The 27,853-nt window shown below is 35.2% G+C and overlaps 2 protein-coding genes across 3 annotated transcripts in view; both read left to right on the forward strand.

Annotated features, from left to right (window-relative positions):
• The window catches only part of LOC122802675 (cytidine and dCMP deaminase domain-containing protein 1-like), a 1,973,793-nt gene that overhangs the window by 1,275,905 nt on the left and 670,035 nt on the right, over positions 1–27,853 (forward strand). The window lies entirely within an intron of this gene.
• CDADC1 (cytidine and dCMP deaminase domain containing 1) overlaps positions 1–27,853 on the forward strand; it is a 371,753-nt gene that overhangs the window by 194,021 nt on the left and 149,879 nt on the right. For both annotated transcript variants that reach the window (XM_044072391.1, XM_044072392.1), the window contains exon 6: positions 11,965–12,154. In XM_044072391.1, the coding sequence (XP_043928326.1) occupies positions 11,965–12,154 (190 nt within the window). The remainder of the gene's footprint in view (positions 1–11,964; positions 12,155–27,853) is intronic.

The raw sequence follows: 27,853 nt of genomic DNA on the forward strand, positions 1-27,853 counted from the left end.
ATCATATATAATGATTATCACATGGGAAATAATATTTCGCAATTTTACAAAATATTGATAAATTATAAAACAACACCCAAATCCTCATATTTGAATTATATAACAAAAGGACACTCATTACAGCTAACTGAAGAAATTAAATCAAATATTTTATTATCAATAAAACATACATCCTTTACACAATACTGGAAAGTTTTTAATTGGAAATGCTTGCAGAGAGCATTCTTAACTCCAGATAGAATTACTAAAATTAATTCTTCCACAAAGGGAATATGTTGGAGGTGTGAGCAAATACATAATGCAGATCGGAATCACATTTTTTTGACTGTGTTAAAATTAAGCCATTTTGGAATGGTATTAAAAACGTTTTACAAGCTTTATTTAATGAATTGTTTAACTTATCTAAAGCTCTAGTATTATTAAATGTTTACGAAGGTCCTCATTTGAAAATTAGGGGTATTATTAGCCAGCATTGGGAGAAATTTAAGGGGTACTCTGATTTGGATATTTTGTTCAGAAACCCTTTATAGTTTACTTACAGAAGAGGTAAAAACATTAAGGAGCTCTTAGAGAATAACAACAAATAATTTTACAACCACAGGAGGTTGGGTACTTACAAATGCGGTTCCTGTGCACAATGTCCCTACATATTGAACCAAGGGAGTGTACATGTTGTAGGTAGGGATAGGACTATCAGAGCTGACTCCTTCACCAACTGTTGTAGTGAGGGAGTGGTGTACCTTGCCACGTGTAAATGCTGTGGGTGAATTTTATGTGGGCAAGACTACACGAAAAGTCAAGAGAAGGATTTATAAACATTTGAATGCAATTAGAACTAAGGATAGCAATAATGCCCTATACAAACAGGTACTTACATGTGCAGGTGCAGGATGGCACTTTTTTGTTTTGGAAAAGGTGGAACAGGACCCCCAGGGTGGTCCCTGGGAGACTAGAATTGAAGTTAGAGAACTTTTCTGGCAGCTGGTGCTGGAGGCCAACCAATTCCCTGGTCTTAATGAACATATTTCTATTGCCCCAATTTTCAAGATGGGGGCAGCTAAGTTGTAGGTGTGTTTTAGGGATTTGGCCATCAGATAGCAGCTTTGACCAGTTATAGGATGGAAACGTTTGTTTTTTCATCTCAGGTAACAGATTGTCTTAAGGCCCTTGTATTTAGTGACACTGGTCTTATTTTTTCAAATTTTTTCATTTTTTTCTTTTTTAGTACTTAATTTCTATTTTGTGGTTTTAATTTTAAGTTTGGGTTTTAATGCCCATAATATTTTATGTTTCGCACACAAACAATGCAGGATTTTTTAGGTAAAATTCATTATGGTTGTTAGCAAGTTCATACTGTGTTGTTTAATTAAAAGTTGGGGGAGGGTAATATAAAAAGAAGGAAGGGCTGTTTTAGTCTTATTCTAGCTGATGAAGTCCATTAGGGATGAAAACTCTGTGTATTATTGGTGTATTTGGCGTTCATGTGAATAAACGTCTGTCTACTTCACCCTTTGGTTCCAGTTTATTCATACCTCTTAGGATTTGTGCCTTGTTTTTGCTTATTATCAATAAAACATACATCCTTTACACAATACTGGAAAGTGTTTAATTGGAAATGCTTGCACAGAGGATTCTTAACTCCAGATAGAATTACTAAAATTAATTCTTCCACAAAAGGAATATGTTGGAGGTGTGAGCAAATACATAATGGAGATTGAAATCACATTTTTCGACTGTTAAAATTAAGGCATTTTGGAATGGTATTAAAAACTTTTTACAAGCTTCATTTAATGAATCGTTTAACTTATCTAAAACTGCATTATTATTAAATGTGTATGAAGGTCCTCATTTGAATGAGTCAAATATGCATCTACTTTGGACAATATTTGCAAGCTCAAGGAAGTGTATAAGAAGATGGAATACAAACACAATACCAACTTTGGAAGACTTCTACAGCCTACTGAAGACCACAGCATTGTTGGAAATTAAAATTAAAGAATTAAGGATTCATCCTAAGCCATTTATTAACAATCCATGGAAAAAAGTCTTATTGATTGACACTTTACAATAACTGAACAGATACACTGTGATAACTGGATTGTTATACATATAAAGTAATTGTATATATTGAGCTCTGTTATAGTGTCAGGCTGATGTAAGTAGTGTACATAGTTATTTAAGATGTTATATACAAACACTATGGAATTTATTCAACTGTATTTGAAAAATAAAAAAATTTTTAAAAAAAAGCTTACATGCTAAAATGGGCTAGCTGATTCACAGACATTGTTTCTGTGGCTTATACTCCCTGGGGCATAGCTCTTAATCAGTTAGGGACAAATACAAAAATAATCAGGGACACACAAAATATTAGCACTGTTAACTCGAGACAGTGACAGAATAAGAGAATATGAACTAATATACAGTTTCTGAAGTAAAAGACTATAACTCTAATTGTGGTCATTATTAAGTGCAATTCAACAACTTTTCTCCAAAATTCACCAGTTTTAGGTGGGATTAAGAGGGACAGAGCTAAAATTTGAGTCAAAATCAGGGAGAGTTAAGATGTGTGCCCTGAGGTGTTATACACCGAGAGCAATGCACACTGCTGCTGTAAGTAAAAGTGTTTATTTAACAACAGACCAAAATTTGTATTAGCTGGGTAAGTGTTGCAATCACTTTAAATGGAAAGTAGCTTTAAGTGGAGAGAGATTTTTCTGTGTTACCTAAAAAGGGTTTATTTAATGAAACAAATCTGCATTAAAAAGGCAAAAGTAAGCCCATTCAGGAACTGTTGTTTGTCCTCTAGAAAGGAGGAGCACAGTGAATAAAGACCTGGAAGAAAACACCAGGAGAAAGTTGGAGATTGTTCCTGTTACAGAAATCCAGAATGGAGAACTATTGAGCAACTGAAAGTAAGAGAGACCTACTGAATGACACTGTATCCCAGTTATATGGGACCATATCGTAGGTACTTGCTGTGAAATTTTGCTAGGCGGTACTATTGTAATTTGGTGAAGAACCTGCATCTCTTTTTACAATAATCTACATTGTTTTTTCTAAGACTGGTGTCTACTGCCTTCAATATTTCATACTTGTGGATTGCAGCAGGCATCCTTTTTTGCACACTTTTCCTTGCCAGGATCCCAAGACTGCTGGAGACCACATGTTGTTGAACATAATGTTCTCCACTTTGAGAAAGCATAACTGTTGATGGAAAGCTTTTTGTCAGTGTGTGAGACAGATGATCCTGTGGCATGTACTAGGACTTATTTTTTGTCTGTCAGTTGTGCCTGTGCTTGTCTACTTTTCCAGGATGACAGGTGTCCAGTTAGCATACACCATTGCTGTTGCAATTGAAGGGATATTGGCAGTGGCCAAATCAATGGGTATGCCAAGGAAAGTTCAACCAATAAAAAAAAAAAATAACAAGGGAAAGGGAAACCCTGAGGTGAATTTTGCCACTTTTAAGTAGTATGTCCACCAGGAGGGCCATGACTAATCTGACTGTGTCAGGATCCTCTTAGTTCAGTTAACCAGAAGACCACTGAAAGCCTACAAGGACATGAATGCTACTGAATGTTAGAATTATGAAAAAGGTAGAAAAGCAGTACTTGCCAGATTTGGTGTTTATGGTAACATCAAATCTGGCAAGTATTGCTTTTCTACCTTTTTCATAAGGTCAGAGTCACAAGCCCAAAAGTTCGTAGCTGGAATTTTTTATCATAATGAATCAGGAAGATCTCAATTATGCAACTTAAATCATATAATTAATTTCTAGTTAGATTCTGAGGGTTAGCAAACTAAAAACTAGCACTGACAAATTTTAGAGACTGTTACCTACTGCTTAAAGAGAATGAGTGTGTCAGACTGATCCCAAGGACACAGAAAGTTTTGTTGCATTAATAGAAGAATTGTTATTGCAATGAAACTATAAGCAGACTAGACCTGTAGTAAAACGTTGGTTAAATGTTGATAAGAAATGAGAAGTATCAGCTATAGATGTACCTTGTTTTAAATTTGGAAAAAAAGGATTAGATAGTTAGATTTTGTGCTAACACTAGTAATGCTGTTGCACATGTGAAAGCTATAACCTCTGAAAAGCATTTGATAGATGATGATGCTATGCCTATGAAATGCAATAAATTTTCTGCTAAAATAGTTGAGATTTTCTACTATTGTGCTACTGCAAAGTTAATTAAGTATAATGCATGGATTGCAAAGAACTGCAAGGACGTTTTGTTTTAAACATCTTTATTAATCACAATGTGCATAATGACACAAGTATAAATACATTAATAGAAATGAGACAGATTCGTGACATTTCATTATTTTTATGCATTATGCATTTATGATTTTTAACAATTATCACGGACTCCATCATTACATAAATTGCTAAATTTCTGCCTTCCTTAAATTTCACTCTTCCTCCTGAACATTGTTCTGCTTGTACTGTTCCCACAGATTCCATTTATTTATATGTAATTTGCTCCTTCCTTTTTCTAAAGATCTTACTTCCATTTTTTTCTCCTTCTGTTACAATATTCTGTATATCATTTACAGCTTGTTTAGATTTTCATTTCTGTTTTTAGTAATAGTTTTTTTACACTCAATTCAGATCTTGTGTCAAAAATCAGAAGAATAATTTCCATAGATACAACCATTTGGTCCCCCAATATATATGACAGAGTACCCTGTAAGGATTTTTTTTAAATCTGCCAATTTGTTACATTCCTCAGAAACATGTACTTAATTTTCTCTGTATGTTTTTCCATCATACCTCCAGCATTTACTATCTACATGAGGCAAAATTCTCTGAAGTCTGCTTGGGATATAAAGTACCTATGCAAACATTTCCAAGCAAAAAATATATAGCTCCTAAACTATGTTTTAGAGAAAGTAATGCTAAAGCTAGTGAGCAAAAGGTTTCATGGAGAACATCAAATTTCAAGATAAGTAACACCAATGATTTGTACAGAATTTGTCATGTCAGTCTTGTATAACTGTATAGATGTCCTCCCATCATTTCATTGTATATTGCCGTTACATTCTCTCTCTCTTACCAATGTTTTCTAATCTCTCCTGATTAATTATTGTACTTGCGTATCCTACTAATTGTATCTTTTGTAACAGCAACTTCTGGAACTGGTCTTTCATTTAATAGCCCATGTCCCTTTCTCTTTGCCTGTAGTACATTATCATTTCCTGTAAGGGAAGATGATGGGCCAGATTTAATAAAGCCTACAGTAAGTGTACACGATATGTATTCAAGAACATTCTTATCATATTATTTGCACTTTCTAGTCACTCAGAAAGATTACACTAAATGTACATGGAGTATAGACTTTGTGGTAACCTTTATGAATCCCTGTTGATATTTAAAGCTGCAAAAATATCAGTAGTTATGTCTGTGTTGTCTGTTCACTCAGAACAGTGTACACTTAGTGTATGCGTTATTGAATCCTGGGGAACATCTAATCTGCAGTCCAAACGTTTGCTTAGCCTCATCCTAGTGTAGTACTTTTCTCTGTCTAGCTGTTTGCTCTCAAAACCTTTGATTCCTTTGCTAATTTTCTTCAATAAATTCCAGCCCCCTCTTTCCCACTTTCTATACCCACATTTGCAGTCATTCCTATTGGTAAACTCTCTTTTCTCCATTCTCATGTTGCCTTGATTCTTAGAATACTTTCTTCTATGTAATGAATAAAATAATATTTATGTTTTTTGTTATTCTTGTTAAGGACTTTCATCCAAAATCCTACCCTCTCCTTACTTCTCAAACTCCCAGGTCCCTTTCTGTGTAATTACTTTTTAATATTCCATTTATCTGTTTCAGGTAAGAATGGCAAATATATAGTAGCACTACATTTTGGTCCTACATCAGGAAGGATTAACAATGAGGATAAAGAGCAATTCTTTATGGGCATGGAGTTTAGCCAAGTAATAGAAACACATTAGTGTTGTAAGTAGCACATAATGTAGGATCGCCCATCAAAGATCTTCTTTTATGATAAGTATTTTGATAAATATATGTTGTAGACTAGTCTAAGGGCATTACATGTGGTGTGTCTGCCATGTGAAGAATGCTGTTGACAACAGAATTTGCCCTTGCTGGACCCTTCTTTCAAGGAATGTGTATTCTGTTATAGTTCTTTTTTCTGTTATGGTTCTCTGTTCATAGCTGTGAAGTTATTTTGAAAAATCAGAGATTATGTTAAGTATTTTATTTTTCAGACAGTATTAAGTCTTCAGTTTCCCTTTTGCTGTTATTGTCACTAAATGTTGGTGAAGCATGACTATAGAGGCCAGAAATCCCTTTCTTATGGGATCAGCAATATCAACAATACCTTTCATTCTACATTACTTCATAAGAAGGTGGTGGGTGGCAGGATTCTAGCACATATCTCCAGTTCATCTTAATTTATTTTCAGTATCATGCCATTAACAGGGTCACCAGATAACCAGCACTGTTATCATTAAACACGTTTTCTTTTTATATTCTTAGTTCACATACAGTGCTGATATTTGTTTGTAGGACAGGAGAGAGACAGTGAAACTGAATCCTCACCATCCTGTGGTTATCACTGTCATGTCAGTTACATGTAGTTTTCCCCTTTCTGTATATTCCCACGGAAGCTTTGTTGTTCCGTACTGATTGCATGTGCTTGTGCACACATTTCTTTTTTTATTTAATCTAATGATCAAAGGATACTAGTAGTTTATCTAGTTTCCACACAGAAAAATGTTAAAAATATATATTTTTTTTAGTAAATGTTTAACTTGTATCCATCCATGCTATGCCTTTTTGAATACTGTGGCGATTTTTTTTCTGTAGCCACCATTTTGAGAATTTATTTTTTGAGCCTCCAGCCCCCTTTGGGTAAAGAAATACTTCTTTGTTTCCAGGGGTGAGTTTGTCCCCTCAGTCTGCTGGTTTTATCCTCTTCTCCCTTAACCTTTACTTTTCCTGTTTATTATAACTGCCTGACATTTCTTTGACTTAGTCTTATTCACTCATACCATGTCTCCTCTCGGTGAAAAAAAGTTCCACTTTGTTTAGTTGTAATCCTTACCATTTTCCTCAAGATTCATTCACCCTCCTTTTTGTTTTTCTTTGAATATTTTCCAGTGGTCTGATACTTCTTTCTTTAAATGATCTTGAATTACACACAGTATGCCTCATGTGGCTTCACCTCTACCTGGTACAATAGAGTTTTCACTTTCCTGCTTTTTTAATCAAATTCTCTAAGAGTATATCACAGCATTCTGTTTGCTTCAATGCAGCTTTCTCATCTTGTTCAAGATAATCCAACAAAAATATAACAAGTACCCTACAGCCTTTTCTTGCTTTATTAATTTGTTTTTGCATTTTATTTTACCCATCTGATTCTGCATAGCAGGGTTATGACTCAGATACAACACTTTGTCTTTGCTTAAGTTATAACTGCAATTTTGATCTGAATCTGCATCTTCAAAAAGAGAAAGGAACACTTCAAAGTAAGAGAATGTCATTGCTGATAGTTTAAATAACAACTTGAATGACTATATATAATTAATCTTGGAGTATAAATGCTCGGAATTGGTAATAACAGAGGCTTGGCAATGAGAGGTCATATCACATAACCCTGGGGGGGGGGGTGTATAATGGATAATTTCTTCACCTTACAGACTCTGATACAAGGGTTTGCTTCTGACCTCTGCTCACTCTCTGATTATTGCCTAAGCTTGTAATAGTCTGCAGGGTCATTGCCTAGTTTTTATCTGGTTATCAGAAGTTTGTTTGAGATCTGTCTGCAGGGGGAAGAATTGTCTTATTTATATGAGGCAGTACCATCAAGACTAATGTTTGTAGATATTTTTTATGAAAATTTTGCCAGTGGAACTTTTTGGATTCTTTAATAAATCAAACTCTGTGAATTATGGCATGTTACAGAACTTCAAAAATGAATGCATTAGATAAGTCTAATTTTATGGATAACTTATATGGAAAATTGTGCACAAGTGATCTTATTCTGGTGGGTGATTTTAACATCTCTTACAAAGACTGGTCTAGTGGGATATGTAATTCAATTGCTATATAAGAATTCCATGATTTAGTGCTTTGCAAAAGTTTGATTCAGTTGATTACATTTCCAACATGACCAAATAACGCTTTGAATTTATTACTAACAAATATTCGTAAGGAGATCTTAAGTCCTTGAACATCTGGGTATGTCTGACCACTTGGCATTTCAGTTCTCTGTAATTCATAGAATGCTGGCTACAGACATTTTTAAAACATCATGTAATTGCGCAAAACTATTGGAAGCAGTGAGATAACCAGTTTTAATATTTATTGGAAGGGAATTTCTAGTGACAGTGCACTTAAAGGTTGGGATCTGTTTGAGGAGACATGTTTACAAGTAATTAATGAGTGCAAATAAAAGAGTTGTTAAATTTAATAATAAATATAAACACCCCTATAAATGGAAGAACAGGTCTTTGACTTGGGTAATTAGGACAGAGAGAAGAACATGTAGTTTATAAATGGTATACTTCATCCTTGGCTAAGAAAGTTTGTAATAAGTCTTAGAAGTCTTTACATACGCCTTCCAAAGGGGAAATAATCAATAGGAACTGAAATTGTCTGAAATGAAAAATGCAAAACAGTTTCTGTTTATGTAAATACATTCAGAGAGAAGAGGTATGTTACAGCTCCAATTGTCATGATAGTAATTTGATTTATGATGGCTCTAGACTGACAAAGGTATTTAGTAATTAGTTTGCAAACTTTTATTAGTCTGGGAGCAACTCACAGACTGTTGATGGCAAGACTAGATGAGTGTAATATTATTTGACCATGCATAATGGAAAAAATGCTTATGGATTCATTGCACAAAATCAAGTGTGTTAGTAACCTTGGTCCTATATCTCTTCCTGGATTCTTTATAGTTAAGTCAGTAAACTTCATTGTTGCAACCTTAATAGCACTGTATAACATTTTATTGTCTAAATGCTATGCCCCAGACTCATGAAAATGAGAGAATGCAGTGCCTGTTCATAAATGTGGAACAAAGGATTTGGTGACTAATTATCATCTGATAAGTCTTACTTCATTACTGTATAAAACCTTTGAAAGATGTCTTCTAGCTGGTTCAGAAAAAAGATAATAAAATGTGTAAATTTGCTGATTTATACCAGGATGGATTTACTAATAAAAGGATAGCTTTAACAATTTATTTTTACTTTTATGAGCCTGTGAGTAATGCTGTGGACTCTGGTTATAGCCTTGCAGTTATTTACATGGATGTAGTCAAAGGTTTTGACAGCATTACATATGAAGTTATAATTGACTGTGTGATAGAGTTATCTGTTAACCCAGTCACAACTGAATCGAGTTGCATGCTGATTGAAATATAGATTTCAAACAGTGAGGGTTAAAGGTGGTGTTTCTAATTGCTCATATCTTTTAGTAGGAGTGCCACAAGGTTCAGACCTTGGAGCAGTCCTCTATGACGTGGGTTTTCATTAATTTCTTCATCCAGAAATTGCTGTTTAACAAAATATGTAGGTGATATAAAAACTGGAGTATTCATTTTCCAGTACAGGGGATTGTAATAATTTTTATAATTATTTAACAAATTTATATCTATAGCTGGAAAATAAAGGCTTAAAAGTTAATTCTGATAAAAGTGGTGTAATTTTATTTCGAGAAGATATATCCAAAATGCGGTATTACTTTGTGTAATTTTACACTGAAGAAAGTAAAAGACCATAAGGACCTAAACATTAAAATCACTACTGATTTTATGCACAAGGCTAATGCACAGATAATAATGAAAAAGGCACTATATCTTATGGGACTTGTTTTTAAAAGTATATCATCTTGTTCACCTACAACCTTTGTTTAAGTGCATATTTCATATCCTAGGCCTGTTGTGTAATTCATTATTTTGTGGTTATAATAAAAGTGATCTTGGTGTACTGAAATGTATTCAGGGCAAATTCATCAAAAGAATAAAGGAATCCAATGAGTTATCTCAAGAAAGTGGACTAGAATATTTGGGATGATACTGAGTGAGCTATGGATAGATTTGAAGGCCAACTGCATTTAACTTTTTACAGTTTTCCATGATGAGGAATTAAGGATGGATTTTAATGTAGTTGTCTACTGCCTCCAGAAAATTCAAGGGGGAAGGGCAAATAACATTTAAATTTGGTAAATGTAAAACTAAAATAAAAACTAGGCTTACCACTCAATCATTGCTGAAACTGTGGAACTGTGGAACTGTGAAACTGTGCCTCTGAAAATTAGATTGAGTAACTCTGTGGAGCAATTCAAGCATTTATTAGTTACATAGATGGCACCATTAGTTTATTCATCTAATTTGAAGTCTGCATTCTGATTGGGCTCTGGCCTATATGCAGTTAGTTTAAACTATGAAACTATAAAATTATGAATCTTTCTGTCCAATTATGTAACATTTCCAAACATTTCTTAGATTATCTTTTTTTTTTAAACTGTGTGGAAGGAAATTAATTTTAATTACTATATTACCAGATATGTTTAAATCATGAATATTAAATGTACTGGACGCAAAATAGATCCCTGCTGTACACTATAATTTAAATTTCACTTTTTTGTACAACAACCCTATTACCATAACTTTTTTCTTTCTATTCTTTAGCCATGCCATACTGCATTCCCTTAATCTTGATCCCACACCTTCCCTTTGCAGTATTTTTAGAAGTTACCAATATGATTTTAATTTAAAAGCTAAAATCAATGCAAGGAAAACCACTGAAACATCACAATAAGATTCTGTAGTAACGCGGTCATAAACGTGGATTAAATTTGAATGTTAACTTTTGTTTAGCAGTAGTCTAAGTTTATTGCTATTTTGGAGATAATTGTCTTCTTATAAGGTAGCTTGAGTTTTTCTGCAAGATTTTTTCAATATCTTTTCTTGCCACAACTTTGAACTAACATGTCTAATTCTTTTGTTTATCTTGCTTTCAGTTTAGTTTGTGTAATGGTATCAGTATCACTAGTAACTCATTTGCAATCTTCTGGTAACATTGTTATTGCTAGAGATTTGCTGACTATCTCATGCATGGGTTCTCCCAGCACATTGACCAAATTCTTTATTACTCCAGAAGGTAGCTCATCGGGATCCTATGCCTTATTGTGTCTTAAGGCTAATCTTTTTCTTCTTCTCCTCCCTAGCTAGCCTAATATCCATCCACTACTTAGCTAACTGTGCCCTAGCATCTTCCATACAGGAACGTTACTTTCCATCTCCTTTCTTCAGCCCCAGTGCAAATGTTTTATTTAATATCTGTGCTTGTTCTTTTTCCTGTTTGAGCTCAAGCCCATCCTTAATTACACTGATCTAGTGTACCCCTTTCTTCCTCTTTTCTGTAGCATATGCAGTAGTCTTGATTACATTATTTTATTTGTTTTACAAGATTTCTGTTTTCTTTTGTACTTTTATCTTCACCTCGTTGTTTCTCTCCAAGATGTTTTATAGGTTATCCTCCCTGACACATCATCTCTTTCTTGCCACCACTTACATGTTCTTAATAGCTAGCTATATATTCTTGCACAGTGAGTTGATTTCCTGTCCTTTCCTTCATTTTCCTGCTCTCCCTTCCTATTCATTCCTTTCTCCATTGCTTGAGGGTAATGTTCAGTGCTGTATTTAATAGGATACAACATTCTTTGTTTAGAGAAATAATTTAATATTCATCTTTTATTCCTCCTGAATGCCCTCCTCCAAGGCAAAAAAAAAAAAAAACTTGTTTAATGGTACAGGGTTTGCTCCCAAGCCCTCCTAGAACCAGTAGTAATAGTTAGGTGGTTGCTTCAATTGACCAGTACATTAATCTAGACATATACTGTACATCTTAGTGATTGTGCTCTGGTTTTATCTCCACGATGACAAATATTCTTAATTAACAAGAAACTTTTGATTTATTTTGCAGCTGTCGTGATATAAAAGAAGAGGAAAAAACAATGTTTTTTGTAACCAAGTGTCCCTGTGATGAATGTGTGCCTTTAATTAAAGCTGCTGGTATTAAACAGATATTTACAGGAGACCTAGATGCTGGAAAAGTTAAAGATGACATAACCTACAAGACATTCTCTGAACTACAAGGAGTAAGAAAATTTATAGTAAGTAGGCACTAATTCACATTTGCAGAGTGTAAATTATTGTGTTTGCTGTCTTTCTAAGAAACTGTTCCATAGATCAAGATAGTGCCAGATTTGTTTAAAAAAAACAAAAGTTTTATTTCCATTGTGTTGGGTGTGTGTGTGTGTGCATGTGTGTGTATTTGTGAATGTATGGCATGTGTCTTCCATTCACTGCTATGTTTATGGTTCGCTTCACTTGTAATTTATAAATGATTGGTGCTGCCACTTTTTCTTTGCTTACAGAATTCTTTTTCAGTCCAATAGTACGAACTAGTCTGAAGCATTACACCAAGCTGTTCTTCCTCTTCACTAAATTCGCTCCTGCTGCAAGAATGAGAATTAATGCAAGTTAACTGAATACGGTATTGTTCAACACAAGCCAGCTGCATAAGCTGCGATGGCAGTGTGACTCATCTCAGGGCAGTTGACAAAACTGACTGTCACTTTGGCTATAGCATCCTCTCTGCTGTCTAACTCCGTATGCGATCTACATAACCGATGCTAAAAATGATATTTATAGCTGCATTGTGCTGTCATCCTGCTTCTTTGTAAGTCATCCATGGATGTTACACCATTCCCTTATTATCGTACTGTCCCACGTCCTTCTCGGTACGTTGCACAGGTAGGATTAGTAGGTTACTACTCCAGTATAAGCCTTTGTCATATCGCAGATTAGCTGCTTTACTGGACTTTATTAGGAGGCATTTGTTTCACAACACAAGCCCCAACACAGACAACCTGATACTGACTGATCTCATACAACTGATTTGAAAGATATCAAAAAATTCAGTGGTTAAGTGTTTTGAAGAGTCAGTTACAGACTGGTCAGCTGGGTCCAAGAGCTCTCAGGGGACATACATGTATTTGTGTACCAAAGTGAGAATTCTACCATGTTGATGTAATACATGAAGTGATTTGTATCTTGGTTTAGAATAAAGTCATATGACTGTAGGGGTTATTAAAATCTTTAAGGGCAACTAGCATAAACTTGTGAATGGTCCTTTGTTGGTCCAGTGTATAATAAATAGAGCTTGGACATCTTTTTATAATAGCAAGAATTATTTCTCAGTATTTTTACAGATGTATTGTGACTCCACAGAATATTCCAAAGCCAATTCTTGTGTCTGTACACTGGCACAATTAAAAGATACTGGTTTAGCATTCATGTTCATGTATATTATGATTCATACTAGTTCATTACTGGTATAAAACATTAGGTATGGTCATTTGTACTTTGTAGTAATGGAAGGGGGTTTTGCAGTATTTAATAATCATTATATTGGGACTTCTGTTTAAAATGTTTAAATTCAAGTATAAGAAGACATTACACATGGCTAATAATGAGTATTTTTGTGGAGACATTTACTGGGATTATTACATCACTTGTAAACAAGCTGAGGTCCATCAGAAAACAAAAAAGGAACACCTACATATAATCCAGACAGTTTATATATTATTATTATACCCATGGGGTGGATATGGCATAATAGTTAAGGTCCTCACCTTAGAAACGCAAGATACAAGGTTTGGTTCCAATCTCATGTTATTAACTAGTGAAAGAATAATAGTACACTGTCTTTTCAAACTTTGGCTAGCATGATTATTAGCTTGAATAAAAGCTGCAAGATAAAGGTTTAATTTAGTATAAAATGCAGAAAAATAGTAAGTGTGCTGGCAAGCATATATAGCTTAGTTATATTTTTTTCGCATCCATGTAAAGGAGTATGTTATTGAGAAACAAGGTCTGTAAAAATAACTGCCCAGATGGCAGCTGGAAGGACATCAACAAAGTAAAGAGATGTAACATCAAGTTTCAGATAGTGCTGGAACACCATGTTTCAGATAATGCAAGACTGAGTTTCCATGGATCAAACTACAAAGAACCAAGGACAAGGAAACAAAGGAAAACTGTTATACAAAGAAAGAACTGTTATACATCAAACTTTGAAAAAAAATATCAGACCTTCTGGTATAAATGTGACTTTGCATAAACAAGCTTTGGGTATTTGCCATAGAAAGCTGACAGCATCTGTGATACATGCTTGTAGATCTGAAAAGAAAAATGTGAAAGTTATCTTTGCGAATTTATTGTACTCAGTACAATACAGTAATAAGATTAGTTGATTGCAATAAATAGTTAAATGAACTGTGGTATGCATGCATGTAAATGCAAGTAACAGCAAGAAACAACAGAAAGATGTCATCATTTTTTCAATGGCGAGCCACAGTTGATGGACCGAATGGTTTCTTATTGTGACAACTACAGCTTCTTTTTTATTTTATTCAGTTAGTACGTTCCGTTCCAGTGCAAACGTTTACCTCCTTTCTTCTGTACAGTATCCCATAGCAGAACAGTGCATCTCTGCAAATTCCACAAGTCCTGCACATTTACACAGTTGAATCTGCCAACTGTGTTTGACATCCTTTTCAGAGAATCAACGAGGGACTTTCTGCACTTTCTAGATGGAAGATATGGTGACCTTCCACAACAGAAACTGGTAATTCTCTTTTTGTTTTTCATTCTACAGCATGGATGCCATTAGACAGAAAAGTATTAAATGTAAAACTACCTTCCAGGTAGACAGTAATGACAGTCCAGCACATGTATGGTCAGGATTTAAAGATTGGTATAAACAGAACTGTAGCACATGCAGTACTTTATTAGTTAATGTTCATGTCAATGCTTTATGTAAATGCATTATGTAAATGCATTATGTTTGACTGGTATAACAGTAAACATTTATTGTACAAGTCATATGAAACTTTCTGTGTGCAGTGTCATAAAAGTAATGGTAAACAGCCAAATATATTATGTCCTGTCACCACATGTAAAATGTTAATTTCACAGTTACAATATCAGTCAAGTCAGTTATTTAGAAAATCTTCTGTACATCTTGCTAGACAAAAGTGTCATAAAACCACTGCACATTACAAAACAGATAAAAACAGAGACGAGGTTCATGGTGAACTAACAAAAAGATTTAATAAATTTCTAAGACACAGTCAGAGTGAGTTCAGAAAAGTTCAGACAACAAATGCAAACACTTTTTCAGAAGTACATAAGAATTTTAAAGTCAGCAGAACAGAATACTGGCAAATATAATCTGGTTAGTAAAGAGTTAAAGCAATGCAGTTAACTACGCTAATTCATTTAGGACGTACTATTCTACCTTTTGAAAATGGTTAAGGGTATACAACACAAACTTTCATTCAGTTAAAGCAAGGCACTTGCATAGTAATTTTAAAACCATTTCAAATAACAAAACCATTCTAGGGTATTGAAATCAAATGAGAGTAGTTAAATGCAGGAAAAGACATGACATCACAAGTCTGATATACATGTATTTTCTTTTCATCTAATGTGCAGCAAAAGGCAGACAACAGCAAATGTAAATCATGTAAATATATTTGTTTTAAGCATTTGTTAGTTATAATAGCATAAAAATAGCACAGACTCCAGCAAAAACAGTATTCTAAAGCAATATTATGCATAGATAGGCAAATAAAGAGTTTTACAACTGCATTCTAATATCAAGTTGCCTAACAGCAAGAGGCTCTCTGGTTTGATTCTCGGCTGGGGTGCTTTCTGTGCGGAGTCTTCATGTCCTCCCTGTGGTCGCGTGGGTTTCCTCTGGGTGCCCCAGTTTTGTCCCATATCCCAAAGACATGCTGTAGGTGGATTGGACACTCTAAATTGGCCCTAGGCATGAGTGCGTGCATGTGTGTGCCTTCTGTGGAAGGTTGGGCACTGGGCTGGCAAATCGACAACGTAAAAACTCCACTGCCAATCATGAGCGGACAGGTGATCCACTGTGGCGACCCCTAACCGGGAAAAGCCGAAATAAGAAGAAGATTCTAATATCAAGTTATAAGTCTATTAATGAATGACTAAAGGTACGAGTAAGTGCTAAAGGAGTTAAGGGTTAAGCGTCTGGAATGTGCAGAACGAAAAAAGTATGTGAGCTCAAATCTTTCCAGGCTGGAATGAGTAGTTACAGCGAATGTTGTATAAGATAAAATGTTACTGGTACTGAAATTTATAAGGTCAAGGAAACAAGACTGGTTGCCAGGCCAAATGGCTTACGTTTTTCTAAATCATTATTGTTAAGTATTCACGTACAGCATTAAGCAAAAAGCACAAAAGTCTAATCCTGTTTAGTAATTGTAATAAGATGCCATACTTGTGCTTACATGTCATTAATAATCTGTTTGCAAGGAAATACTACAGTGAGTACATGGGCTATGGTATGCAGTTAAAATAAATTATGCAGGTCCCTTTACAAAAAGGGAGGGTACAAATAGCTAGTAGTAACAGTAAACGTCTTTTCAAAATGGGTAAAAGTGATTCCTGTTACAACTTTGACAGTATAGGCAACAGCAAAAGCTTTATAAAAATATTTTCTGTTTTTGAAAATGGCCAAAAAGAAAATAAGCAAATGTATAAGACCAAAGTGTCACAGACTAGGTAACAGCCAGAAGGCAAGCATACATTCAATTCTCACAGCATAAAGCAAATAAACAGTACTGCAATGAAATGATGGGGAAGGGCATGCTTTCAGTTTTACACTAACTGTGTAAACAGTACTGCAAAAGGTATGTAATTAGCAGGCTGCAGTTTAATGCTAGGTTTAAAAACTGGACTGAGTGTACATTACAGCCATGTATATACAAATTCAAAAACAATCTGTACAAGCAAGTGTATTCTGTACATATTTTATATAGTAAATGGTTTATCTATGTAAATAGAGTAACAAGTCAAAGCTTGACATTTGTGACGTGTTTTTTTTCAAAAAACAAGACTGCAATGCCTTTGCAATAAAATCCTCAAGCATTGTCATTAAATTACTGTATATGACATCACTGTATAGAGTCATATTCAGATTCATCCAGTTCTAATAGTAATGGTTGTCATCATTGTGTTGACAATATTAAACTGTGTTAACTTGCTGTGTCAAAAGAAAAAAGGTTTTGTTTCCCAATGTGAATAGCAATTTAACTTGACTAAAAAGTACATACTAATGTAGACAGTTTGTATTTAAAATAAAACTAAAACAGAGGGAATGTGTACAGTGAAAAATGAATAAATTCATGTGCACATCTATTTGCTAGTTAAATGCATATACACATCTGTTGCTATAGTATATGTAAAATAATATAGTTAGTTAAATACTTGTTTTTCTGTTTGCTAGCATTCATATATTCTGATTCAGCTTGAGACAAGCTGAATGTTCAGTATCTGGAACATGCTTCAAGTACTATAGATAAAAATGCAGCTGCGAGACAAGGCATGCAGCATTCAACACAGTCATCTGCATTTCATTTGCATCATTCTGAACATCAAAACAGAGGGAATTACAATATTTCATGAATAAAACTTAGTTAGAAAAATGCTACATAAAATAAAACACAAGAGAATTTCAGTTGTAAAAAGCATACAGCATGTACTTTTGGGAGGATAACATTTAACACAAATATAACAGCATGGTTAGCTAAACAAGGTCAGGCATACATAAAAGTAGAGAAAATAATCCAAGACTGACATAAACATTCAGTAAACAGCTCTGTCTCTATCAGATGCTGTACATTACCTCAAAAATGTAACAGTTCTGACAAGGAAAGACATCATGTAAAAATGTCACAGTGTGTAGACAATAACACAAAAATAAAAATAAACTCAACAGGAAGAAAAGGGTATGATTTCTACCAATACTCTGTTTATTTGTATAAACACAGTAACCATGGGTTAAAATACTTAGTATTTTGGGTAACAGGCCAGTACTTCATACAGATCAAATGGTAAAAATACCGTCCACTTAAATTTCCGAGTTTTAAAGATGCCAGATGCAGTTTTAAAAGAGCTTGGTATAAAAACTAGTAGAACAAGATATCTCACAGATTATACATTCACAAGCACAAAGGAAGTAAGTCATTACAAGTATATTTGATAGATTACAATTTAGTATAAATGGACAATATTGCCTTCAAATTTCAAAATGTTTGTTAAAGTGGCACCACAGTTTGTATGTATAGTTTCAAATAACCCAGTGTTAATAGTAAAAGACAGAAACAAAAGCTGACACTGCCCATAATTGGTGGGACATATTCAGAGGATGGTCATTATCTGGGACCAAATTGGTAAATTTGTTAATACATCCTGTGTTAATAGTTTTTAGAGGTCATAATATGCTGCAGGTTACAAAGAGTTGCAATAACTCAACAAGTTATTATTGCAAATATGAGCAAAGTAGTAAATGCTGTAAATAGCAATGCTAATGAAACAAATGCAGTCTTTTCTTTAACTGAAGTTTAGTCCATTCCTCAAAATAATAAAATAAGGAGGACCTGAAAGAATAATAATACACTGTCTTTTCAAAGTATGGCTAGCACGATTATTAGCTTGAATAAAAGCTGCAAGATAAAGGGTTAATTTAGTATAAAATGCAGAAAAATAGTAAGTGTGCTGGCAAGAATATATAGCTTAGTTAGATTTTTTGGCATCCTTGTAAAGGAATATGTTATTGAGAAACAAAGTCTGTAAAAATAATTGTGCAGATGGCAGCTGGAAGGACATCAACGAAGTAAAGAGATGTAACATCAAGTTTCAGATAGTCCTGGAACACCACATTTCAGACAATGTAAGACTGAGTTTCCATGGATCATCAAACTACAAAGAACCAAGGACAAGGGAACAAAGGAAAACTGTTATACAAAGAAAGAACTGTTATAGATCAGACTTTGAAAAAAATATCAGACCTTCTGGTATAAATGTGACTGTGCATAAAGAAGCTTTGAGTATTTAATAGAAAAAAAAGTCCAAGTAGCCACTACAAACCAAAGCAAGATAAATCCAAAAGGCTACTAGCGGAATCACAAAAACGCTGGAGACGTGAATAAATTCCACACTTTTAATAAGAGGTTTAGCGCTTTCATCTAGTGAGACTAGACTTCATCAGAACAACAATTAAATAAAATAACACCATTTAAATTGTAATAAGTACATACCATGGTAAATGGTGTTATTTTATTTAATTGTTGTTCTGATGAAGTCTAGTCTCACTAGATGAAAGCACTAAACCTCTTATTAAAAGTGTGGAATTTATTCACGTCTCCAGCGTTTTTGTGATTCCGCTAGTAGCCTTTTGGATTTATCTTGCTTAAGCTTTGAGTATTTGCCATAGAGAGCTGACAGCATCCGTGTTACATGCCTGTAAATCTGAAAAGAAAAATGTGATAGTAAAGCGTATTAACTGAAACAGTTATCTTTGTGTATTTATTGTACTCAGTACAATACAGTAATAAGATTAGTTTATTACAATAAATAGTTAAATGAACTGTGGTATGCATGCATGTTAATGCAAGTAACAGCAAGAAACAACAGAAAGACGTAATTTTTTTTCAAGTAGGCTTAACTTAGGTTTTCAGAGCAATTAGCCTAACATTCAGCTATGAATTTATGGACCTGTGGATGCGTTACTATAGCCAGTTCATGTAACTACTTTCTGCTATTGAAATTTCTCATGTATTAATGGTTATAACTATTTTTTAATTGGGCTAGCATAATGGCATATTGGTTAGCATTGGCACTTTTTGGCTCTTGGTTTTCTGCTGGGGTGCTTTCTTTGTGGTGTGTGCAGTTCGTACCTATGCTTATCTGGGTTTTTACCAGGTTATCAAGTTTTCTACTGCATCCCAAAGATGTGGTATAAGTGAACTGGCAGTCTACCACATTGCATGTATTTTATTTATGCATGCTGTGTGTGTGTGTGTGTGTGTGTGTGTGTGTGTGTGTGTGTGTGTGTGTGTGTGTGTGTGTGTGTGTGTGTGTGAATAGTACCTCCTGCAATGGTTTTGCATCCCATCCAGGATTACTTCCTCTACCTTGAGCCTATTGAGTATTGCTGTTATCTCAGGCTTTCCAGGACCTTGAATTAGAGTAAGCAAGTAATTGGGAAGTGAATGCTGTCTTTGGGTTGCTGTTAATGTATTCATTTAAATTAAGTTTATCTGAGATTTGTTTTATTTCCAGTTAGGCTTGTGGCTATGGCTCTACAATTTCAGAAGGCTAAATGTTGGTTGCAACATTTTGGTGTGTGTGTGTGTGTGTGTGTGTGTGTGTGTGTGTGTGTGTGTGTGTGTGTGTGTGTGTGTGTGACCATATGTGTGTATTTAAGATTCTTTTGTCTGGGGAACCTACTTCAGCGACTTGCTTCACATCAGCTTGGAGGAGCTTTAAGGCTATATACAAGGTCCTGACAGCCTTCCTGGGTCACTTTCAGCTAGGCCACCTTCATTTCAAAAGAGACAATACACTACGGATGTGGTATATAATGATTGAAGGAGAAACCCAATCTTTTCAACTATTCAACATGACAATTTGGATTTTGGAATGAACCCTGCAGCAGAATTTTCAGCCACTAGTGACTTGGTGATTAAAAAAGAAAACAATCAGCAGATGCTTTGAGCGGGAAGATTACTCTCTTACAAGTTAAAGCTAGATCCATTGATTTTTTTTTGCCAGATTACACAGATATAGGTTCTTCCAGAAGTTGATCTATTTGGAGTCAGACCTTCATGTAAGCCTTTTATCTTTTTCCTAATTCAGAAAGTTCTCCTCAAAACAAAACAGTACTTAACCCATGTTAATAGTTCTTTCTTGGCCCAGTGAGTCTGATTCATCTTCCACAATGGCCATTACTTCTACACAAGTCCTTGCTGACCCAACAAGCTGGCAGAGTACCACATCCCATTACCAAAAGTGAATCTGTCATCATAGAAGATAGAATTGTGATTCCTACTAACAGATCCTTTTTTCTACACATTTTGCATATTTTAAAGCAAGCTGAAATGCCCAATACAAGAAAACATTACTTGCAAAACTGGAAGAAATTTGTTTCCTGGACTGTGTCACAATGTCTATACCTTCTGTGTTGCCCCGTACTAAAGCTTCTAGACTACTTAAACTATTTATTTGATTCTAATTTGGCTTATTCATCAATCAAGGTTCTTGTATCTACAGTCTTTTAGCCACCCCATGGACAACAGCTCATCTGTTCGTTAAGGCCTTCCTTCACTTTGAAGTGGCAAACATGGCAGTGTTAACATATATGATGTGGAAGGACATTTTTCTGATTGTTATGTCTGGCAGAAAAACAAATTCAGAGTTACAAGCTGTCGTGTAATCTGTTATTTTTGTTATTCCACTGTGAAATACAAATCCATGTTTGCTGTCAGAAGCAGTTTCAGTAATGACTCCTCATCCATTCAACTGCTAGTCTTTTATTCAGAGTGTCAAAACAAAGAAGAGCATTTGCTGGATATACACAGATAAATTAGATATTGTACAGGTAAACCACAGATTAAGGATCATACCTTTCAGATGTCCCTGATTTTCAGGGAAGTTCCTGATTTTGACTTAGATTTTAGCTCTGCCCCTTTTAATCCTTCCTAAACCTTGGAGAAAAGGTGGTTAATTACACTTAATAAATGATGTCAATAATTATTGTTATAGACTTCTACTTCAGAAAAAAATGTTTATTAATCCATATTATCTTACTCTGTAAATGTCTCGGGTTAATATTTTAAAAGTGTCCCTGATTAGTTTGGGATTTGTCTCTGATACTGTTGAGATTTGTCCTTGGCTGGTTGAGAGCTGTGTAAAGGATATAAATGCATAGAAGAACAGAAATAAAAATAGGTACTTTGTTACCAAAATAAATCAAACTATGGTAAAAAAAAATAATGGTAAGTGCTTTTGTATCTACTGTAATCACGCAGGACTGGATACTTCAGATAGTGTAACAGACTTTAATGCTTTTAAATACTCTCTAATCACTTGCTAAAGGTCATGTGACCAAACTTATTTCTTAGCGTTTTCAAATAACTTTTAAAATTGATAACATTTTATAAACCTTTTTCCCTGCCTGCATTCAAATTAATTTCTTTCTGTGTGAACCCAAATTAATTTTGAGGAGTATTATTTATTTGTTTATTTTTTATTTTTATTTTTTTGGTATTGTGCATATAAGACTGATGGCTTAAGAAAGATTGGCCATCTTTTTGCATTTTTTCAGAAAACAGAAGACAGACCTACAATCAGTGTAGAAATTCTTTCTAAATAGTAGGCTTATTGCAACCAAAATACAGTAGAAATTGACAACAGTGCTAGTTTTGGCCTGTCTCATAGTCAGTTCTGTCTGAGAGTAATAAACCTTTTCAAAGCACAATAAAAAGCTCATTTCATGATGGCACCAGACACTCGAGCAGCATATTCAGGAAGGTTTCCGCATAAGATATTTTAGAAGCTGCCACATGGTATATTGTTCGCACCTTCGTAAAATATCACAAGTTGGATGCACATACTGATGTAGGCCAGTTTTATGGCTTTGGGTGCACTGCAAGGGGTCGTGTATCTATCAGATTTAGCCAATTGTTATTTAATGTTGCTCTGACCATTGCCAAAGAAGTTAGTACAGTTGTGTGTTAGAATACTAACAATAATGGTTAATCTTCAAGCAGAGATCATTTTAACAGTGAAATAACTCTTTGTCCAGTCCTTGGTAAGAGTGTATGTAGTTTTCCTGTATTTTATTATACTTCTTTTTGTAATTTTTGTTATTGTTTAGCTGTTTGAAGAACAATACCTTACTATATTCACAAGTCCCTATGAAGGTCACATGGAGAAATACTGAAGAAAGTTCTTGGAAATGCTAGCCTTATATTGGAAACTCAGTTACCAACCCAAATACAGTGGAAATTGATACAAAGTTTTGACCTGTTTCCTGGTCAGTTCTGACTGTGAACGTGCCTTGGTGTACATCTTTACTAATCCCAGTGGAATTTAAAATAGTTGCTTATCTATCCCTTTAACGTAGTCTGCCATGACCAGAGGCGTTTGTCTGTGTGTCTCTGTGTTTTGGCGTTCAGTGGTTATCAGTAACCTCACCAAGTTCTAAGTAGCCCACATAATGGGAATGTGAGTAGTCCACTCACCACCAAACTTCACATATACCCTGTGTGGTCTCCTAGGTCAGGGCACATTATACCTGAAACCTGCAGTCTACAGGCACTTACTGATGAGGTATATAATGATTCTTTTTAAAATGTAAGAATCATTAGCATAGCATACATCACTGGAATATTCTACCAACAGAAAAAAATATCATGATACACCTGTCTGAATCTCACCTACCTCACCATCCACTGCTGGCCATTTACACTGTAGAGCCCTGTTCTACAGTACCTCAGCACAGTCATAATAAATGTAGCCCAGTGTCATTGGCCATTTCATTAAAATATGTATCTGTTGATAGTGCTGCCTTCCACACTTTATTTTACTACTTTACATTGTTACTAGCTAATCTTTTGTGACCGCTTTTAATAACTGTAAGTCCTCTTGTTAGGAAAAAATTGCAGCCCGTTATTTGATCTGTGCCTTGCTAGTATGTTGCAGCTTCATGATTATATGTTTCACATTGCCAGTACAAGAACCCATCTGCTTGGTGCTTGCCAGTAGAACAAAGCAAAGACTCACTGGAGGTTTGCATTTTCTGATAAACATCTCACATTACTAGTGCTAGAAGTTTCATTTAATCATGTGAAATAGTCAGTGTAGTCAGTGCAGCAGTTACTAGTCTTTTGCAGCTTGCTTTCTTTGTGCTTCATGCCCAAGACCAAGACACCCCAACTCTTAAGAGATCTCTTTTTACTCCTGCTTGCTATCATCTTTCAGTGTTTTGCATTATTAAGGATCAATCACACTGTACTGAATCTGATGTTGACACTGTCTTCCAAAACCTTCCAGACTTTTAAACCTGTGTTTTGTATTGGTCAGTTTCCTGCTTATATGGAAAAGGGTCCCAGACATTACATTTTTTAATGGTGACTGGACATTGTCCTTCATATACTTACATTCAAATGTGAATAAGTGAAAATGGTATCACAGCAGAAGACATAAAGAAATACCTGCAGTGATGAGCCCAGCATTGTTTTAGAAAATGATGTAAAAGAGTAATGCTCTTACCAACTTTTTGGCAATTTACAGTTGAACTGGATTGAGAAGATATTGATTTAGCCTTGTTCACTGTAGTGTCAGAAGCATGTAGCACTCTGTGACTCAGTCTTCTCAAAAATCCAAGGAGTATCTTCACCAGCTGGAGTGGAACCCTTTGGAATGATCTGGAAATAGTACCTAGCAGCCATGGAAATTGCTTTAGGGTGATGCACTTTTAAGAGTTTTTAAATGCTCTGTCTCATCTCATGTATACAGATTAAACTCCCCCCAGGCCAACCGACTCAGTTTCTTTTCTTCTGTTCCTCCTTTCCTAACAAAAAAAAAAATAAATAATTCTGTTCTGACTGTGCTTCTCAAACATTTTGGAAATATAGAGCATATTTTAGTGCATTTATTAAAACTGTATTTCCCTTAATATTACTACAACTCAAGTGCTCTAGGTTGCACTGCATCTGAATTGTTTGTGTGTTTTAGCTGCTTTTCTGTATATATAGACTTTTCTGTATATGTAGACTAGTTACTTATTCTACTGTATTACTGCCTCTTAAATCGTTTTTCAGTTGTGCACTTGCCTTGCTTCATTTAGAAAGTTTTAAATTGCTAATTTTGTAGAGTTTTAATTGTATTTTCTGTTTAGGGCTACACACTCAAGTGCTTTAGCCTTTTCTGTGTTTATTTATTGTATAGCCTGTTTTAACCAAAAAAAAAATAAAATAATATATATATATATATATATATATATATATATATATATGGGCCTACCTGACATGGTCGACAAGCCATTTGATCGACTTTTATTTGGTCGACAATTCATTTGGTCGACAAGCAGTTTTATGTGGGGGGCTTCACCCCCCACACCCCCCCTAACTATATATATCAACTCCAGGGTTGCACAACATTGGGGAGGGGAGCAAATCTGCCTGTCGACCAAATGAGATGTCGACCAAATAAAAGTCGATCAAATGGCTTGTCGACCATGTCAGGTAGACCCATATATATATATATATATATATATATATATATATATATATATATATACACACTATCTTGTTTGCTCGTTTCCCGCCTTTTCTAGCTAGTATAGTCCAGATCCCAGGCTTTGCTGTTTTCAGGACTTTATTTTCTGTGTTCAGAGCTATCCAGGCTGTGCTGTGGTAAAGGGAAGTCCTACTGCTTACCAGTGGGAAAGGAGTGGTTTCCAGCTCTGAAATTGTAATTTTAGCCATTTTGGGCTGATTTCTATCCCTTTCAACTTTTTGGCTTAAAAATGCACATGTTTGCACATTTTTCCAACGTGCAGCACCGCGGGGCTACGGTTAAACTATTCCAGGTGCGAAAAAATTTGCTCTTCAAATTTTCCCTTACAACTAGCTGGTTTCTCAGTAGTAGCATTAAAATGTGAACCCCTGTGACTAGCACTTGCTCTAGAACCTGCTGGAAAGCACTAGGAAGCCTTCAAATCAAGGTGCTTAGGATTTCCCTCTCTCTTCCCCCTTGGCTGACCTGGTATGACTTAGTTTGAACTCTACATTTACCTACAAAACGGAGTCTACAGGACTGCAATTGGTTACCATAGCAAAATCAGTTTCTCTCGGCATTTAAGCAGATTGAACTCTACATTTACCTACAAAACGGAGTCTACAGGACTGCAATTGGTCACCATAACAAAATCAGTTTCTCTCAGCATTTAAGCAGAGAAGTTTGCACACAAAAAGCATTTGTTAAGCATTCACTTACAGTGCTGTGTAATTAAGCAGGTCAACCATTTTGGTCAGCCATAGGGTTCTTTTTTTCTTCTTGAGTGTTTGCCTCCTTCTCCTGTAACTTAAGTAAACTGACTCTTACATTAAGAGCTATAATGCTTACCTTATAGCTTTAGGACACCTTAGGAAACCTTGTAAACTGCAATAGCCTGACATTTGAACAAGTAACCCTTGTAAAAATTCCCAAAATTGTATACTGTTGGTCTGTCTTTCCTGATAAACATAAGTGAAATTACAGTGCTGAGTGCAAGTAACATTAAAATTAAAGTGCTGAATGCAAATAACATGAAATTGCTGAGTGCAGATTTTAGGTCTTTACATTCAGGGTATTCCCTGTAACCAGTCCTACTGCCTTCTCTTTTCCCCCACCCCACTCTTTCCTCAAACAGGTTAAACTGCTACAGTTCAGCACAGGCATCATTTTCAAATCTAGGTGCTTAGGATTTCCCTCTCTCTTCCCCCCCTTGGCTGACCTGGTGAGACTTAGTGTAAGTTTCTTCATTGTATGGATCGTTTTTTTGTGTAACTGAATGACCTGCTGCTAAATTCTGTTTCTGCACAGACTGCTCTATTTTTTTTTGCAGAGGCTCTATAAGTAGCTAGTGACTTTACTGAATTTCTGTGGTAATATTTGTGTTTAAACTGAACCTGTACCTAGAGAAAGTGTATAATCAGAGCTCCTACTTGCTGCTTGTGTTTTTAATGTTTAAATTGCACACACACATTGAGGAAGTGCTTTTATGACCTAAATAACTTGGGCTAGCTATACCTAAAGTGCTTTACTGGCAATTTTCCAGTTGTACAATTGTGAACAATTGATTTAGTTTTTCTGGTATATTTTTAAAATCTGGCAAGTGTTTATTTACTGCATTCCTCTCTTGCTTAGGTTTCTTAGGTAAAAATCTTAGTTCATTCTGAAGTGTGCTACTTTACCCCCCCCCCCTCAAACCTTTCTGAATGCATTATTATAAAATAACTGCCTGTTGTTGCCTTCATGCTTACCCTAGAATCTCTGCTTTTCTCTTTTCCTAGTTGAACTCTACATTTACCTACAAAACAGAGTCTACAGGACTGCAGTTGGTCACCATAACAAAATCAATTTCTCTCAGCATTTAAGCAGAGTAGGTTGCACACAAAAAGCATTTGTTAAGCTTTCACTTACAGTGCTGTGTAATTAAGCAGGTCACCATTTTGGTCAGCCATAAGGCTCTTTTTTCTACTTGAGTGTTTGACTCCCTCCCCTGTAACTTAAGTAAACGGATAAATGAAGTGGCGACTGGTTGGAAGCTGAACGCGAGTAGATTTCTAGGGGTGGTACTTTCAGGACCAGGGGAGCTAGGAGGTAGTTGGCTAGCTAGGGCTTGAATTGTCTCAGTAAAGAATCGGTTAAAACTGTCAGAAACATCTTCAAGAGTTTTATCAATAGTAGCAGCAGGGATTGGGGTTGATTTGTCCAGGATGTAGTAGATTATTTAAACCTGCCCAAAACTTCTGAGGGTTATTTTGATTTACTGTCTGTAAATTACAGTAGTATTGTTTTTTGTCTTGTAAAATGGATTTTTTAGTTTCGTTCCTGGATTGCCTGTATTTAATGTGATCTTGGGGGTCTTTAGAAGAACGCCATAAAGCCCATGCTTTGTTTCTAAGGGTAATTTTGAGTTTAGACTCTTTAGAAAGCCATAGTGCAGTTTTTGCCTTTGTTCAGCATGCAAATCAAGGATCTCAAGGAATTTGTTGTTAAAGTATGCTACTGCTTCCTCTAAGGGGAGGTGTTTTAGAATAGACCAATTACATGAGTTTAGTTCTTTTTGGAATTTGGCAGGGTAAACGTTTTTATTGTTTCTAACCTTTCTGAGTAAGTGTTGTTGGGAATTAATGGCTTTGTGCTTAATTACATATGTGAGA

This window comes from Protopterus annectens, chromosome 5.part0 (assembly GCF_019279795.1).
Source record: "Protopterus annectens isolate FY-2018-M chromosome 5.part0, PAN1.0, whole genome shotgun sequence".
NCBI lineage: Eukaryota > Metazoa > Chordata > Ceratodontiformes > Protopteridae > Protopterus > Protopterus annectens.